This window comes from Gloeophyllum trabeum (assembly GCF_000344685.1).
Source record: "Gloeophyllum trabeum ATCC 11539 unplaced genomic scaffold GLOTRscaffold_00001, whole genome shotgun sequence".
Taxonomy (NCBI): Eukaryota; Fungi; Basidiomycota; class Agaricomycetes; order Gloeophyllales; family Gloeophyllaceae; genus Gloeophyllum; species Gloeophyllum trabeum.
The window spans coordinates 2011810-2026709 of NW_006920410.1; the positions used below are offsets into that span (position 1 = coordinate 2011810).

At 52.4% G+C, this 14900-nt stretch overlaps 8 protein-coding genes across 8 annotated transcripts; 2 read left to right on the plus strand and 6 right to left on the minus strand.

The window, feature by feature from the left end:
• Nucleotides 1–1629: 1629 nt before the first annotated feature.
• GLOTRDRAFT_135252 (uncharacterized protein) lies at nucleotides 1630–3548 on the minus strand (the record flags this gene model as incomplete). Its single annotated transcript, XM_007862779.1, has 14 exons — nucleotides 1630–1764; nucleotides 1820–1850; nucleotides 1900–1905; nucleotides 1956–2019; nucleotides 2070–2106; nucleotides 2159–2211; nucleotides 2267–2309; nucleotides 2365–2385; nucleotides 2436–2513; nucleotides 2569–2585; nucleotides 2643–2667; nucleotides 2724–3048; nucleotides 3112–3389; nucleotides 3450–3548. 14 exons carry the CDS (start codon nucleotides 3546–3548, stop codon nucleotides 1630–1632), a joined length of 1212 nt encoding a protein of 403 aa, XP_007860970.1.
• A 243-nt stretch (nucleotides 3549–3791) lies between these two features.
• On the plus strand, nucleotides 3792–4679 carry GLOTRDRAFT_17904 (uncharacterized protein; the record flags this gene model as incomplete). The annotated part of the gene is made up of 4 exons (XM_007861934.1): nucleotides 3792–3878; nucleotides 3947–4405; nucleotides 4460–4549; nucleotides 4605–4679. Coding segments are annotated over 4 exons (711 nt in total), but the record flags the coding sequence as incomplete, so codon positions are not given.
• Nucleotides 4680–4931: 252 nt separating this feature from the next.
• GLOTRDRAFT_31667 (ribosomal protein S16) lies at nucleotides 4932–5323 on the minus strand (the record flags this gene model as incomplete). The annotated part of the gene is made up of 2 exons (XM_007862077.1): nucleotides 4932–5018; nucleotides 5084–5323. The coding sequence occupies 2 exons, from the start codon at nucleotides 5321–5323 to the stop codon at nucleotides 4932–4934; spliced, it is 327 nt and encodes a 108-aa protein (XP_007860268.1).
• A 142-nt stretch (nucleotides 5324–5465) lies between these two features.
• On the minus strand, nucleotides 5466–6450 carry GLOTRDRAFT_109035 (Sm-like ribonucleoprotein). The gene is made up of 6 exons (XM_007862780.1): nucleotides 6389–6450; nucleotides 6235–6330; nucleotides 6149–6176; nucleotides 6027–6099; nucleotides 5788–5974; nucleotides 5466–5732 (listed from the first exon to the last, which is right to left on the minus strand). The coding sequence occupies exons 1-5, from the start codon at nucleotides 6411–6413 to the stop codon at nucleotides 5942–5944; spliced, it is 255 nt and encodes an 84-aa protein (XP_007860971.1). The 5' UTR covers nucleotides 6414–6450; the 3' UTR covers nucleotides 5466–5732; nucleotides 5788–5941.
• Nucleotides 6451–6486: 36 nt separating this feature from the next.
• GLOTRDRAFT_68375 (ARM repeat-containing protein) lies at nucleotides 6487–8790 on the minus strand. Its single transcript, XM_007862781.1, has 6 exons — nucleotides 8696–8790; nucleotides 8461–8636; nucleotides 8221–8400; nucleotides 7845–8165; nucleotides 6960–7790; nucleotides 6487–6906 (listed from the first exon to the last, which is right to left on the minus strand). The coding sequence occupies exons 1-6, from the start codon at nucleotides 8721–8723 to the stop codon at nucleotides 6853–6855; spliced, it is 1590 nt and encodes a 529-aa protein (XP_007860972.1). The 5' UTR covers nucleotides 8724–8790; the 3' UTR covers nucleotides 6487–6852.
• A 385-nt stretch (nucleotides 8791–9175) lies between these two features.
• Nucleotides 9176–10145, minus strand: GLOTRDRAFT_32243 (D-isomer-specific 2-hydroxyacid dehydrogenase NAD-binding protein; the record flags this gene model as incomplete). Its single annotated transcript, XM_007862106.1, has 2 exons — nucleotides 9176–9589; nucleotides 9642–10145. The coding sequence occupies 2 exons, from the start codon at nucleotides 10143–10145 to the stop codon at nucleotides 9176–9178; spliced, it is 918 nt and encodes a 305-aa protein (XP_007860297.1).
• A 192-nt stretch (nucleotides 10146–10337) lies between these two features.
• Nucleotides 10338–14018, minus strand: GLOTRDRAFT_109037 (26S proteasome regulatory complex, non-ATPase subcomplex, Rpn2/Psmd1 subunit). Its single transcript, XM_007862782.1, has 10 exons — nucleotides 13826–14018; nucleotides 13581–13768; nucleotides 13393–13526; nucleotides 12962–13339; nucleotides 12777–12905; nucleotides 12050–12721; nucleotides 11724–11999; nucleotides 11271–11660; nucleotides 10503–11222; nucleotides 10338–10443 (listed from the first exon to the last, which is right to left on the minus strand). Exons 1-10 carry the CDS (start codon nucleotides 13969–13971, stop codon nucleotides 10420–10422), a joined length of 3057 nt encoding a protein of 1018 aa, XP_007860973.1. The 5' UTR covers nucleotides 13972–14018; the 3' UTR covers nucleotides 10338–10419.
• A 171-nt stretch (nucleotides 14019–14189) lies between these two features.
• On the plus strand, nucleotides 14190–14823 carry GLOTRDRAFT_124352 (mitochondrial cytochrome c oxidase subunit VIa; the record flags this gene model as incomplete). The annotated part of the gene is made up of 5 exons (XM_007862783.1): nucleotides 14190–14328; nucleotides 14378–14405; nucleotides 14460–14482; nucleotides 14551–14723; nucleotides 14788–14823. 5 exons carry the CDS (start codon nucleotides 14190–14192, stop codon nucleotides 14821–14823), a joined length of 399 nt encoding a protein of 132 aa, XP_007860974.1.
• Nucleotides 14824–14900: the final 77 nt, after the last annotated feature.

Sequence of the window (14900 nt, forward strand, 5' to 3'; positions counted from 1 at the left end):
AACCCATTTCCCTTTCGATCTGATGAAGAACTAAGAGATGAGATTACTGGCCAAGAAGGGATATCCCACCTGAGCGGAAGCGGTCATTTGCGCTATCATGTTCAATAGGATATGAATAATGCCAGCGTGGAGGAAGATAGGCGTGATGAATCTGATGAAATTCAGTTTGCGCTTACTAGAAAGAGCTGAAAACAACACACCTAAACCACTGGTTGGGTTCTTTGCCGTCAAATCCACCGAACCCGCACACTTCTTCGAGAGAGCAAAGTCGATCCGGAGGATTTGCGGTATCGTTCAAACCTACATCTGTGTCAGTAACCAGAAACTTCGGCTGCTTGTTATGGACGCACAAGGGATCTGAGTTGTAATGGGTAGTCCTTGGACAGACTTCATGCACGGCGGGAAACGTGCGCCCAGGTTAATGAGCGCGTACTCCGATGGGCCGAGCATGGGATTCACGACAGGCTGAAATCGGAATTAGACTTGCTGCTTGGATGAATATGAGTCGAACATGCCTTGAAAGATATGGGGGTCCCTTGAGCCCTGGAATTCACGACTAACTCATAGATAAACACCGCAACCATTACAGCCGTCAAAGTCCAGACTGCAGGTTACATGAAAATACCGCAACCAATGCAGTGAGGCATAGTACACACCTACGAAAGGGTATCTCTGCCGGCCTATACCACGCTTCTTGTTTTCTATGCGTTGCTCAAGGGGGTATTTACCAGCGTTAGCAAATCTTGCCCAGGGCCGGTTGTCTTCCGTTTGTTTATCGGAAGTCGCATTGGGCATTCCAGTGTACTCTGATGCTAAGTCAGCCCAGGATATTCTGCTACACAAGCACTGAGAATATACCAGGGTCGTCCTTGAAGTATGGCGCCCGACCCATATCAGCGGAATTGTCGACCAAGGGCGCATCATGGGCATACGACAGAGACTTGGGTCGATCCCCTGCGAAGGAGACTGCATCCTCATCCGCATACGGTGCACCCTTCAGGCCCTTAGAGTCTACGTAGTGCGAATCGGGCTGACTGTATCGACTACTCGCGTCCTCGCCTGAGGCCGAAAACGGGTCGTGAAGAGTGACTTGTGTATCGTTGAACCCGGTGCCGTGCTTCATTACCGACGACGTTTCGGGATCCCGCTCGCTGTGGTAGTCATCGAGGAGCGTGCTCTGTCGCGAGCCACGGTCACCCGGCTGGAGGCTGCCTGGCGTGCGCAAGCGGTCCATGTCGTACGCTTCGTAGTGGTTCGTGTTGTCTGGGTGCGACATGCTGGGTAACGATATCTGTTTCGTGGACGGGGAGGGAAAGAAAGGGTGTATATGTTTTACACGGCGAAGGGCGCCCAGAAAGAGCCTGCCTTCAGGCTGCTCAGCCCGCAGTTGCCGAGCTCAATTCCGAACAGCATAGCGACACTGCCTGTGCACCGCCACCGGGCTTCCTGGCTGCCTCGAGGGGGCACGTCATGGCCACAATCAATTGTGGCTCTCAGGATGAAGTGTCCATAGGGAGCCGCTTTAATATTCAAGACTCGATGCACGATTTACACGAATTCATAGCATTGATACTACTCAACTATAACCAAAGTACATCCAGATGGTACCCGTTTCAAGACAGGCATCTACTACTCGATACTCAGTCCTGCACTGCTGCTCCACCTAGGCATAAGTGTGTTGCTCGGCAGCCCGAAGGGGTTCATGGCTTTCCTTGCCACTTCCGCTCCGGCGACAGGTAGTTTGGATGCGTCAAGTAATCCCAGCTACGATGATCCTCCATCAGCTGGGCTCCCCCACCGCTAAGGAACTTGCAAATACCTGAACAAGGACCGAGGCCTGGTCCCAGTATCTGCGCCGCGTTAGGTCATGAAAGTCAAGGTGTTGATTTCACCACTTACATGTGTCTGTGAAGGATCGGTCAATTGCAACTTACTGCTTGATAACTTCAACTTACTCAAACGTCAACTTATCTCCTCTGAAAGCGACCACGCCCACCAGAGCTATCTCGAGCGGCTTTCCTACGGAGGGAATCGGCATGCTCGTCCTCAAATATTAAACCACTTCTCACCTGTCGGCATTATACCGGGCGCGAGCCAGTCGATTTCCTGGGTCGACAAGCTCGGCAACCCAAGCAGGAAGCAGGACGATGTAACTCACAGTGGTATGGGTGCACTTGAAGATCATTTCGTCGATGATCCTATCGGCGCCAACTATGAAGGCTCGAGAATGAGCGGGCTTGTGACCCTTTGAAAAATGCGCTCATACCTGTCCTGGATATTGTGATCATCTCTGTATCGGGAGGAGTAACCTAAGATACACAATGTGTGAGATGCGGTATTTGAATGAGTGTCAGCTAGACACACGTCAACTCTGGTAAAGTGATACTAGGTAGATATTAGGCGTCTCCAATAAACCAAGGCCCAATAGGGTTCACCTTGTAAAACCTAGAAAGATCGTCAAAGCCCACTCCGCCTGTCATGGTAGGGATGTGATTGACATAAGGCGATGCGACCTGTGTCGCCAGTAAAGTGAGAGAGAGAAACCAATCCTGGCGAGAACAGACCAACCATAGTTCGCATGGTTTCTTCGAAGGTTTGGCCGAAAGGTCAAGCACACGCCTGATTCATTCCAGTAAACTTACTCGGCGCATCACGCTCGACGAACTCCTATGATCGCCGTAAGCAGTAGTAAACGGTGGCAGAATCTCGCGAAAAAAACACACAAAATATGTATGCTGTTCCCACAGTTTCTCAAGATTGAAATGCGGGCCCAGCTCCCGACGCAATAGCTGCAGCGTCCGTGTGTACGAGAGCCCTGTGGCCGACTGCACGTGTGGATCCTGAGGGGAACTCGTACCACTCTTCAGTACGATCGGAGGCTGCGTGAGGAGTGGAAACGCGGGTGACGCCGGCACGAGCGGGTAAGTGTGGACTTCGACAGGATGGTAAGCAGAGGTAGGCAGCGTGTAACCGAGACCCTCCGGGGTGCACAGCGGGGAAAGGTTCGCGTGCAGCTGCTCTTGCGAGGCGTGCAAATGAACCGCTGTCCTGCCGTTCATGCTCAGATCTTGCGCGACGTTCAGCACAATCAGTTTGACGGAGCATGCTCACGGGTTGTACCGGCCGGCCTCATTCATATATATCAGATCCTCTCGGTCCTCAGTGAGAGGACTGAAGTGCACAACACATCTCAGTCGCGATGCAGGCAGATGCTTGGATCGCGAAAGACAGAGACGTAGCACTTTCGCGTCCTGTGCACTCAGACCGTAGGTGATAACCCCCCAGACATTGGAGGAGATATCATGCGCGATACCAGACAACAGGTCATCGAAAGGTTCGATTGGACCAGGATACGGCAGGAGGACGACCGTATATCCCTCTTCCGCGAGCTTGTAACGGGAGTTATCAACATAAGTTTCGGTTCAATCTGGCAGGGATACTATACAGACTTGGTGGCACCATGCCGACTGCTCTTGAGGCAAGAGTAACAGCAGAACAGGCGGCTCGAACTTGGAGGAAGTGACTGCGTTGGGAACGATGCTAGCCATCGTCGCAGTAGTCAGGAATGCCGGGATTTCCAAACCTGCACTTTGCCAGAAATAAGGCCATGGGATTGGTGTGTTACGGAAGAACTATTGATATCCAGGCAGCAGCGTGTGGCTGAGCTGATCGGACGTCCGACTCCAGCTCTTACCGCGACATCCTAGTCAGTTCGCAACAACAGACTACATCGTGCACGCTCGCTACTCTGACCAGACAACAGCTGGAAATAAATCAGGATCGAGAGCGCTACCATGTCTACTGTTTTCCAGTCTGCCGCCTCGTACCTTTCAAAAGCTCCCAGCGCTTCCAACGTGTCCAACGACATCAAGCTAGAGGTTGACGCACACTACACCGTCTCCTTGCTCAACCTGACTACTTCTCTGCTTTTTCTTATTCCCAGTAGCTGTACGGGCTATTCAAGTACGTGACAGTCTCGCAAAGCCCGAACACGTCTCGACCATCCCTCTTTGACTTCACCGGGCGCGCCAAATGGGACGCGTGGAGTCAAACTGGCAAGAAATACGGAGACCGCAAGGAGGAAGCTGAAAAGAGATACATCGAGATAGCTCGCTCTTTAGGTTGGAATGAAGATGCGTCAACCAGCGCGGCGCAGGACAAAGCTCGAAGTAAAGGAAGCGACGTCGATGTAGACGATATAGATTGGGATGTGAGTGATGAAGAGGATGATAGTGCAAGAGGAAAATCGGGGATGGGGGCGGTGGTCAGTACCGCAGGGCCACCTGCCATTGATGGAGAACAGTCAAATACTATCCATGCCTTCGCACTCGCCGGAGACACGGAAAAGCTCCAACAGTTTCTGAGCACTCGTCCTAACCTTGACGTGGATGAACCAGATGAGTTTGTTAGCGCGCTTTCACGTCTTCATCTCGCAGCAGGTATCTGACACGTTCCGCAGGGATACACAGCGCTTCAGCTAGCGTGTGATCGGGGCAACTTGGCAATGGTAAAGGTCTTGCTTGACCAAGGCGCCGATCCGACATTAAAGGTGCCGTTTCGCGTCCGCCCTGGCCATGCTTGGGTTAGAACTGACGTCGCGGTAGGATCCTGATGACATGGTCCCAATGGAACTAGCAAAGATCGCCGGTCATGAGGATATCGTGAAGTTGCTGGAAGAGCGTAAGTGATATGTTGTATTATGTATTATGTCGTGAGGTCTGTGAGACTATCCTACAATATGAAGTGTGCCGTTGCTGTCGGGAGGTAGTTTATCGTGGACGAACCGATCATCTCCCATTTCCCTCGTCATGGCCCATCCCTATACATATCTCCGAGTGTGCTCTCTGAATACATGTCACCCTTGCGCCCGGGTCCCAGGACGCTCATAGAGTCCTACGAAGCAGCTCGGGCACGCCCTGCGTCCCAAGACATCACTTGTCTAAGATAGGAGGTTCAGGTGGTGACGGTGGTTTCGTGGCGTTCGAGTGATATTTCGAATCCGGTGGCAAGATTTTGCCCTGAGTTAACGTAGCATGAATACACTCGAAATTTGCAGCACACAGGGAGGAACCTAGTTACGTACAAGCTCTAACAAACGCACAACGGGCTTCGAGGGCAGAGCACCAACCCCCAACCAGTACTTTATCCTGTCCACACTCCACTGAACAGTTTTGTAGTGGTCGTGAGCGGTGGGCTTCGGGATGTACACGCCAAGCGTCTCTATTGGTTTTGCATCTCGTCTCTTGCGCGAGTCCACGGCGACCAGACGGAAGATCTTTTCATGGCGTCGCCCATGCATCGAGAAACGGAGACGGACGCCCATGCCGCTCGGAGGGAGGATAACCGGACGTTGGTTGTGGACGAACTTGGAAAGTTACAACTTAAAGGCTCACGGCACTACGCGCGGTCATAAACGATCGAGATCTCATAGCATTTCTGCCTCGCAGCCGACTCCCAGCTGCTACGTTTCTTCGACATTATCCACGTCGTACAATATACACTTTGAGCGTAGCTAGCTATACAGTGCAATTTACCGATGATTCGTACAAGTCTGGAGGCAGTCGAAGGTCATGAATTCTAGTTGCTACCCTCACCTCGTCCCGAGGACTGTAGCCCGACCACGACGACAGACCGTTGGAGAGGGACATTATTTGAGCATTGTCCTTCCTAATGCTTTCGTCGCTCGAAGCGGTTGGTCTCACAGTCACTGAGTGGTGCTGAACATCCGCTACCTAATTTCTTCAGGATGATGATTAAGTATCAGGGCCATTACAGAGACGTACGAACAGTTTTAGGGGTTGTGCCAGCCAAGGTGGTACTCGGCCGTTCTACCAGCAGACCCTTTACATCGTGAACCAAGCAACGTCTCGCATAACACACGGAGGAGCCCCATCGCCTCTCCGACTGAGGCTGAATATGGTGAGCCTCATTGCGAGAGGTTTCAATCCTCTGGTCCGTTGCTTCCAGGGATGAGCTGGAATATCTATGGTTAGCAGAACCACTACTCGACACCGCATAGAACATACCATGCAGATGTTGTTCCCGTTCAGTAGCGTTTGATTCAGGCTCGTCTTCTTCGTGCCCTCAGCCGTGATCTCGCTGGATACCCATGAACCTGACGCTTGATATTATGTGTGGCTCAACTCACAATTCTGTCACGTCCTCCAGCACCATATCTTACGAAGTCACCAATCAATATCCCTGTGTCCAGTTCTAACTTACGCTAGCACTCACTGACAAAGTCGTCAAATCCCAGAAGCGTTCCGGAGAATTCACGATCGTTTTTCATTATGACCCATATACGTGACCCAATACATCGGTCAATCAGCTCTTGAAGGTAGAACGGTCAATCCACATTGCATTGCGACAAGGGAACTCCACCACAGACCAAGAGGCAAGATTTGAGACGCCATGGCGGAAAGAATGGAGATGAGCCTGAGCGCGAAGTGGGCCGTCTTGAAGAGATTTAAAGCAGTAGCTATATAGGCGCCAATAGGCTAGTAGCTCGATCATGGAATGAAATACCCTCTAGTACAATGCAGAGCAGATCTATTACTTTCTGGAGAGCGCGGGTGGGAATACATGCACATAGATTCGACAATTCTCTGGTACCTACTGTAAAACATGGACGTATTGGATGATGCGCCTTGAGCGCGAAAGATACATATTGTAGGCTGTTTTGCGTCAACAATCATGAAGTCAAAGCCGTGAGATGCGTGCTGCGAGTAACTGGAAGTATTGCAAGTGTAGCGGACTGAGACAGACAAAGGAACAGGGAGAAAAGGAAAACCGTCGGGACATAACAAGGATAGAAAGAAGCGGGAATCTTGAACGAGGTCCAGAGGACCCAAATCACTGCTGGGAGAAATTGAAACCACCTTGGGGCGCGTTGACGTCGGAGTGGAACTGTGGTAAGAATATGAGCAAAGGGATTCACACTCAGATGCGAACAGACTCACAGCAAACGCGCCGGAAGAATCCACATTAGTGCTGCTGATTCCTGCGTCCTCATCCTCATCGGGGAAGTACTTGTCCATAATATTGAATGCTTTCTTGTAGATCTCCAAGTTGTCATGCTGCTGCAAGTTGTGGATAGTGACCATGCCACCCGCTTCTTCAACATATAGTGCATATTGGTTGACCGCACCCGGGCCGGCCGCTTGTTTGTCCATTTCTCCAACCTTTAAGATGTTGTCAAGACCGTCCAAAGCAACCTGGATTATCTTGTTATCCATCATAGTGAGTAGGTCGCAAAGGGGCTTGATGCATCCTTGTGCTACGAGATAACGAATCTGGGCGGGTTCCTGGAGACCACCAGAAGTAGCATTCGAAATGGCCCAGCAGGCTTCCTTCCTTGTCTTAAAGTCGGCATGCTGCAAGATATTGATCAAAGGAGGTATGATGTTGGCGTCAATCACTGCTTGGATTTGGTGAGGCGATCCGGCGGTGATGTTCGAGATAGTCCAGCATGCTTCTTTCCTGATACCCTCTTTGGGAGAAGACAGCAAAGAAAGCAATGCAGGTAAAGCGCCAGACGCAATCACTACCTGGGTCTGCAAGTCGTCGCCAGTGACAATGTTCCCGATGGACCGCAATGCCGGGGTTTGCACGGATGTCGACGGGTGCATAAGCAAATCCACAAGCCGCCTGCAGACTCCGGACTCGATGACGGCCTGTATCTTGTCATTTGAACCGTCCGACAGATAGGAGATCGCCCAACACGCGTCGATCAATATCTCATCGTCCAACGAATAGATCAGTTTGGTGAGAACAGTCAGTGCAGGAGAGATCTGGTGAAGGAGGGCTTTAGTAGGACATATGTCATAAATTGCACGAAATCATACCAGTTCCCAATCAGGCTGGGGCGACTTTCCTCTGCAGAAGTTGCTCAGGGTCCAAGTAGCATTCCTCAGCATGCTGAGCTTATGATTTTCGCTGAGAAGAGTTAACAATGGCCTGAGAGCTCCCTGCTGTAGCACGTAGTCTCGGCATTGTGGACTGTCTCCAGCAATGTTACCCAATGCCCAAACCGCCTGCTCCCGCACGTCGAGGACCGGAGAAGACAGCAAGTTGATGAACTCAGGTACGGCGTTCGCGTTGATGACGACTTGCGTGTGTTCGGCAGTACCAGAGGCGATGTTCGTCAGGGCCCACGCAGCCTCGAACTAAAGTACGCTTTAGACTATTGAAACGCGGAAGGAATGGAACAAAGAAGCTCACCTGCAGCAACGAGTGGTTTCCACGCAAAAACTCGACGAAGCGGGGTACAACGCCGCACGCGATAACCTTCTCGATGGGCGGATTCTTTTCTTTGGAAAGAAGCTTGCGAAACTTAGTGGTCGCATCGAGCTGACGGTCAGGATCGTCTGAAAACACGCCGGCAATCATTTCCTCCGCCAGCTGTGAGACAGTATCCGTGTCAGTGGCACAGTATTGATACAGTCGACAAAGAGCGCATACAGGAGGATCCCACGTTCCGGACTGGACTTCCTCATCGGAATCAGCCATCGACTCAGGGAGGAAGTTTCTCCTCTTCGAGATGTTTTCCTCCCTCTTTTGCCGCCTGATCTCCACTTGCTGCTCCTCTCGACGACGCCGGAGGTCATCAGGCTTCAACACGCCCTTGCTTTTAAAATCTACGCGTAAACAGTTGTATAAGCAAGGACGCAGTACGGGAAGATACAAGGCTGCTCACCTCTTCTGCGACGTTCAATCGATTCCATCGTGAAAAAAGATCGTTATAGTGGAGGGCAGGATCAAGTGGTGAGACGCGTTCAGAGCAAAGATTGACGCGGGCAAGCACAGGCAAGCAGTCACAAGTTATCACCAATGTCACGTCACACAATGCCACAGTCGGCTGCGCCACAAACTTTGCGCGGCACTACAAGAGCTGCCACTGGCTTGTCATTACGAGCAACACCGGCATTGGTGAGTGAATTCGTAATCCGCCCCAGTCTCAGAGAGACGGAGAGGACCATACGAATGGATGGCACAGAGACTTTTATTCGTGTCGTATGAGTACATGTCCGAGTCTATGGAAACTCCTCATCATAGCCAAATAATTCAAGGATTTATAAGCCTCCTTGGTTTACCCTCGAGGAATCCAAGAATATTGTCCACGGTATCCCCCCAGAAAGCCTACCGCCCGCCGCGAGTGAGATATCACATACATGAGTCACTGTGTACTAACCTCGTACATTGTGTCGCTCACATATCCTGTATGCGGGGTCAGCGTCACGTTTTCCAGTGTTCTTAAAGGATGATCTTGTGGTAGAGGCTCAACCTCATACACATCCAGCCCGGCTCCCGCAATTTTGCGCTGTTGGAGTACCCTGACCAATGCAACTTCGTCGACCAGAGGACCCCGCGACGTATTGATGAAGAATGCCGTTGGCTTCATCGATTGAAGATCTGATTCTGTGACCAAATGACGAGTTGCGTCAGATAGGACCATGTGGACGGAGACAACATCGCTCTGGCGGAAGAGCTCTTCTTTGGACGCAACGAATTCGACACCAGCTTGGGCTGCACGCTCTGGCGTTAGGTGAGGAGACCAGCCAATCACCCTCATCTCGAAGGCCTTGGCAATCTGCAAGGCGGAATAAAACACCCTTCAGGCCGCTGAGGTGGATCAGGCTCACCTTCGCAGTTGCGGAGCCAAGTCTCCCTACTCCTACCAAGCCGAGGGTTCTTCCAGCCAATCCTAGCGGAATGTAAGACTGCCACTGCCTCGCTTGTTTCTTGATATTGGCATCTTCCTGGACGAGGTATCTGGCACTCGCCAGTATCAACGTCCATATGTGTTCGAGTGTGGAGTTCCCCTTTCCTGACGTGCCGGATACTAGTATGCTCTTAGATCTCGCGTGCCCAACGTCGATCGCGGCATTGAACGGGCCAGTGGTAGCGATAAGCTTAAGGTCGGGTAGTCTATCAAGGAGACTTGCAGGAAATCTTGTCCTTTCCCTCATTGCGCAAATCACCTGGTAGGGTTCAAGTCGCCGCACCAGATCATCCTCGCTGCTTAGAGTGTCTCTGTATACGTCGATGATACAGCGACCTTGGACAGGGCTCCAATCGGCGCTGGTCAAACTGACATTCTGATAATCGTCGAGAATAGCGACACGGATCTCAGGAGCCTGTGACATCGTCTCTACTAAGCAACCTTCAGTTATGATGTTGGCGAAGAAGCCTGAAATATCAGAGTGAACTCACGACGCCAGTCACTAATGTGGGATCCGTCAGTGATGAGAGCTGTAGGGATGAAGGCAGATGTCATTTATCAGCATTGAATGTCTCCTTCCTCTCTCGATACTTATGGATAAGCTCAGACGACGACATCGGTTCTCACGCATAATAGAGAGAATATTCGATTTGTATGAGTCTGACTGCAACAAAACAATTACGAAGAATATAACGTGACTACGCGTCGTTGTCAAAAGGATACTAGAATAACAACAGTGTGAGCGGCAGGGCAAGAATGCACGACGAAGCGTTGCGCTTACCTCGAAGGATTCCGGAGGGTCCGCCTCCGGAGCATTCTCGTCCAAAGCAATGTGTGGTCCAGATGGTTCCGAGGCGACATTTGCATTTCCATTGGGCACAGGTTCCGCCGGTGCAGCCGCAGCCTGCTGTGGTATCTGCGTCTCCAGCTCGATGAATTCCTCTGGCTGATCTGGATGCCGGTCGACAAGTATCAAGATCCCTCCCCCACCTGCATATCTCTCCGAAGCAAGGGCCGGAAGACTCGATGCTGCTCTCGAGCCCGCACCCTTACCCTTCAGACTCGTAGTAGATTTTGTCGAGACAGGTCGTACTGGCTGATAGCGGCCATCAGGCGGGAACGATATATATGCCAGCTGTGCCGGCGTTACTCGAGAGAAGTTAGACAGTTCCTCCGACGTTGGCTCATTCTTCTTCGCCTTCCCTTTACCATCCTGTGCGCCGTCTGCGAGATCCGATAGTGAGCCTGCGATCGGGGAGATATCGCCCTGTCCTGCCGTCGAAGTTGATGGCTCGTCTGCTTTCATTTCGATGTCCATTTCCTTTTTAGGTTCCAGCTTCTCATCCTGAGCCTTTCGCTTTTCCCGTGCCTTGACTTTCGCTGTAGTGGAAAGGACGGCTGCAGCAACCTTAGTTGGCGCTTCTTTCTTCGGCGGTTTTGTGGGAGGAGGATAGGCGAACAGGCTCGGTCGAGCATTGGAAATGAAAGTGAATTTGGGTGGCTGTTGGCCAGTCAGAACATCTCCCACTCATCGATGGACAGAACATACCTTCAGTGCCCCATTGAGACCTATGATACCTGTAGGCTCGAATGCCAGGCAAGCGGCGTGTGCCAGAGGGAACCAGTACCAGAACTGACAGAACAAGACCATACCGACAATGGCACTGGTATTCCTCGTCCCAGCCCGACTCTGCAGACTGATGGTGGTATTCCTTCCGCCAGCGTCGATAAAGCCTTGGCCAAGCGCGGCACCAAACCGAGCCATAGGATCCTCGTGCTTATCACCAATGATCTTGCTATACATCGCGCGTGTCGATGAGATCGAAGGTGATGAAGCCTCCGACTGCTCGACTAGGACCATGCCAAGAGAGATGAGGGCGCCTTGCCGGACAAAGTCGACACTATCCTTGGTCATCGGTTCTAATATGTCCACTGCATCCTGGATAACGAGGCGTTACAAGATCAGTACCAACGTCTCTACGCGAGAATATCGAGCTCTTACCTGTAAGCCTGTCCCTGCACATGCAATCCCGAGGGCTAATGTCGCACCACACCGGACGTGAGGGTTATAACTCTCGCTCAGAAGCTGGACAATCCTGGGTACTTGCGACGGGTTCTTGTATAATAGGAATGCCAAGGATGTGACAGCCGCCCTTCTGACATCATCGGACGTATCGGAGACGGCAATATGGAGGAGTCTCCGAACTGCATCGTTGTTGGATGTACCAGCATACGCCAAAGCCAGAGTGTATACTCCACCATACCGCAAGATAGGATCCTGTGGGCCATGAATATACGCGCAAGACAACCCACATGTTCTCCACTCACCTTCTCTTCCAGGAGAGTCTTCACCATATCATCGGCCTCCTCTTGCCGCCCGTAGTAGATGAACGCCAACCCAATAGCAAGACCACGAATGATCTTCTCGTGCTGCGTCTCCCTCGCGTACGTCAGCATCTCCTGCGCTGACTGACCGTCCGCACTGCCCAGCATGACCAGACCCATCGCAAAGCCAGCAGCCTCGCCAGCCACTGCCGAGTCCGTGAACAGCGTCTGCTTCAGGTCATCGTATGCCTCCGAGTTCTTGCCACCCATCGCTGCAATACCAAGACCAAGAGCAGCACCATGCTGTACGACTTCGCCCTGCGCAGCCTTCAGGGCGTCCCGTAAGTACCCTTCCACCTGGCGCCCGCACCCAGCATTGATGAGACCCAGAGCGTATAAGGCACCACCCTCCGAGTATGCTGCGCCAGGGATAGTGCTTTCTCCAGCGCTCTGAGAGGGAAGGTAAGGCCCGAGGATGGTCATGCCCTGCTCGTAGTACCCCTTGTGGATCACTCCGAGGGCAGCCGTGGCAGAGAACTTGGCCCAGTTTGACGCCAGGCCCAGCCAGTCCAGGTTCTCGCGCAGGAAGATGTCCGACGTCGTACCAGCGTGCATGAATGCGTTCGAGAAGGTAAGTGCGCTGTGGAAGATTGATGAACGACCTTCTAACGCATCCTGTGCGAGGCCTCAAAGTAAGTATACGGGCATACACGAAGAGATGATAACATACCTTCGTGTTCTTGAGAATGAGCAAGTCCACTTTATTATTGCGCTTGAGGAATTCTAAGTACAACTTGACAGATTCCTGCCCGCTGAGGATTTTCCGCAAATTGTCGTAGATTTCCTTCTCTTTCGAACCCTGGGTGAAAGGTATTGTCAGCCATGACCGCCCAGCAGCGCGAGAAGACGACATACCTCAGCAGGATCCGGTAAGCCACTCCGTATGTTTTCGAGGAAATCCAGGGAGCCACCCTCGGCCAGATCGAACGCGAGCTGGTATGCCAAGAGCGTTTCCTTCGGCACAAGAGAGGTCAAGAGGGGCAAGGCTTTCGAGGAATCGCTGAGGGTGACGAGGAGACGGGTCAAGGGGTGAATGTCGGATGATTTTGAATCTGTAGACGGTCGAGGAAATAAGGGGAGGAGGAAGTTCAGAACTTGGTCGCGGTACGACAAGGACACGCCGGTGTCCAGGACGGCGTCCATAGCGTAAGAGAGAAGGGAAGTGTCATGCGTGCGTTCGTATATCGTGGAGATAACATCCAGGCGACGTGATTCCAGAGCAATACCGATTGCCTGAGCGGAAGCAGCCGTTAATTCAGCAATATCCCGCGGTGGGAGGTACGAACCTGCTTATATTCGCCCTCGTCTATACACCGCTTGAAGATACTCTCAATGATGGTATTTAAACGGGGGTCAAGCTTGTCAGATGAGCCAGCTTGTTGTTCTGCCCGTGCTTGGATGTAGCGGTCGATAGCCTTGGCTGAGAAAGGTGACCAGTGAGCACATACCTATACCAAAAGCACGGACCACTCACAAACAAGGGTCTCGACATACTCCTCTGACTGTCTTGACTGAGTCTCCGCCTCGAACGCGCTCCCAGCACCGAGCGCAAAAGACAGAGCTTCGTCATACTCTCCCAGGTAGTAGTACACCTTACTCGCCAAGAGCGCTGCAGCGTCGCGCGCATCCTTGGGGAGCTCCTCGCTTTCATAGAGAGACTCACTACAAACAGCCTTCCACGTCAGTGCTAATCCCACTCATAAATCACGTAGCACGCACATGAGCGCAATGTCCTCCGAGATCTCAGCCCAGAACTCCGTCACGAGCGCATTCAGCGACTTGAGCGCGTGCTGCTTGAACACCGGGTCGGGCTCGGACAGCAGCGCGAGGACACCCGCCGCGGAGGATTGTTGTCGGGCCACCATTTCGCACAAGCAGCAGGACCAGAAACGCGTAGAATACGGCCTCCGCGCAAAGGGAGTTTATAACGCTAATGCACTCGACGCGTCACCCCTTGTGGCTGGACTGCCTTTTCCAGCTGGACTTCCCACGACCCCGTTTTCAGCGCGCGCACCGGCCTGCTCCGTACCTGTCCCGTCGTCACTGCTAAACTAAACCACTGTAACTCAGGCGTTGCATTTCGATGTCTGCTGCCCTCGCCCGTTACGCTACGCGTTCGCTGTTTCGCTCGGCTGCCCGCGCGCGCGGGTACGCCACCGTCGAGGTCCAGCCGACACAGGAGTGGATCGCGAAGCGCGAGGCCGTCAGGCATCACGCTGAAGGTGCGGTATTTATGCACGAGAAGGTGCGGTAACTCATCCGGATGTGCAGAGACTACCCAGCTCTGGAGAAGGGTCAGGTGTGCACACTTTCGTCGACTGTTGTATATGCAATGACTTATGAGTCGTTGTAGCTACTTCATCTGCGCCCCCGGAAGTTCGTGATAGTCTGAAGTCTGTATGCATGGACGGGAGATACTGATGGTCTCCCCCTCCCCCTCACAGTCATCGTAACCGCCATCTGGGTCCGTAACGTCGAGGCTGAGCATGAGGCGCATGAGGAGCACCTCAAGGAGGAGCACGGCGGCGAGCTCCCCGAACCTCCTGCGTACGACTACATGAACAAGCGCGTGAAGCCCTTCCCTTGGGGAAACAACACTCTTTTCTTCAACCCCAAGGTTTGTAAGATATCTTACATCGACTGCTAGCTATGCTGATTGCTGGGCCCCCGCGGCTTTGTAGAAGAACAAGGACATGAACCAGGCTGCTGAGGAATAGATGCGGTATTCTACTGTGACTGTTGTGTTCCCCAATAAAATCCATTGATGAAATCGTTGCCGTCCTGAGCGTCTCCC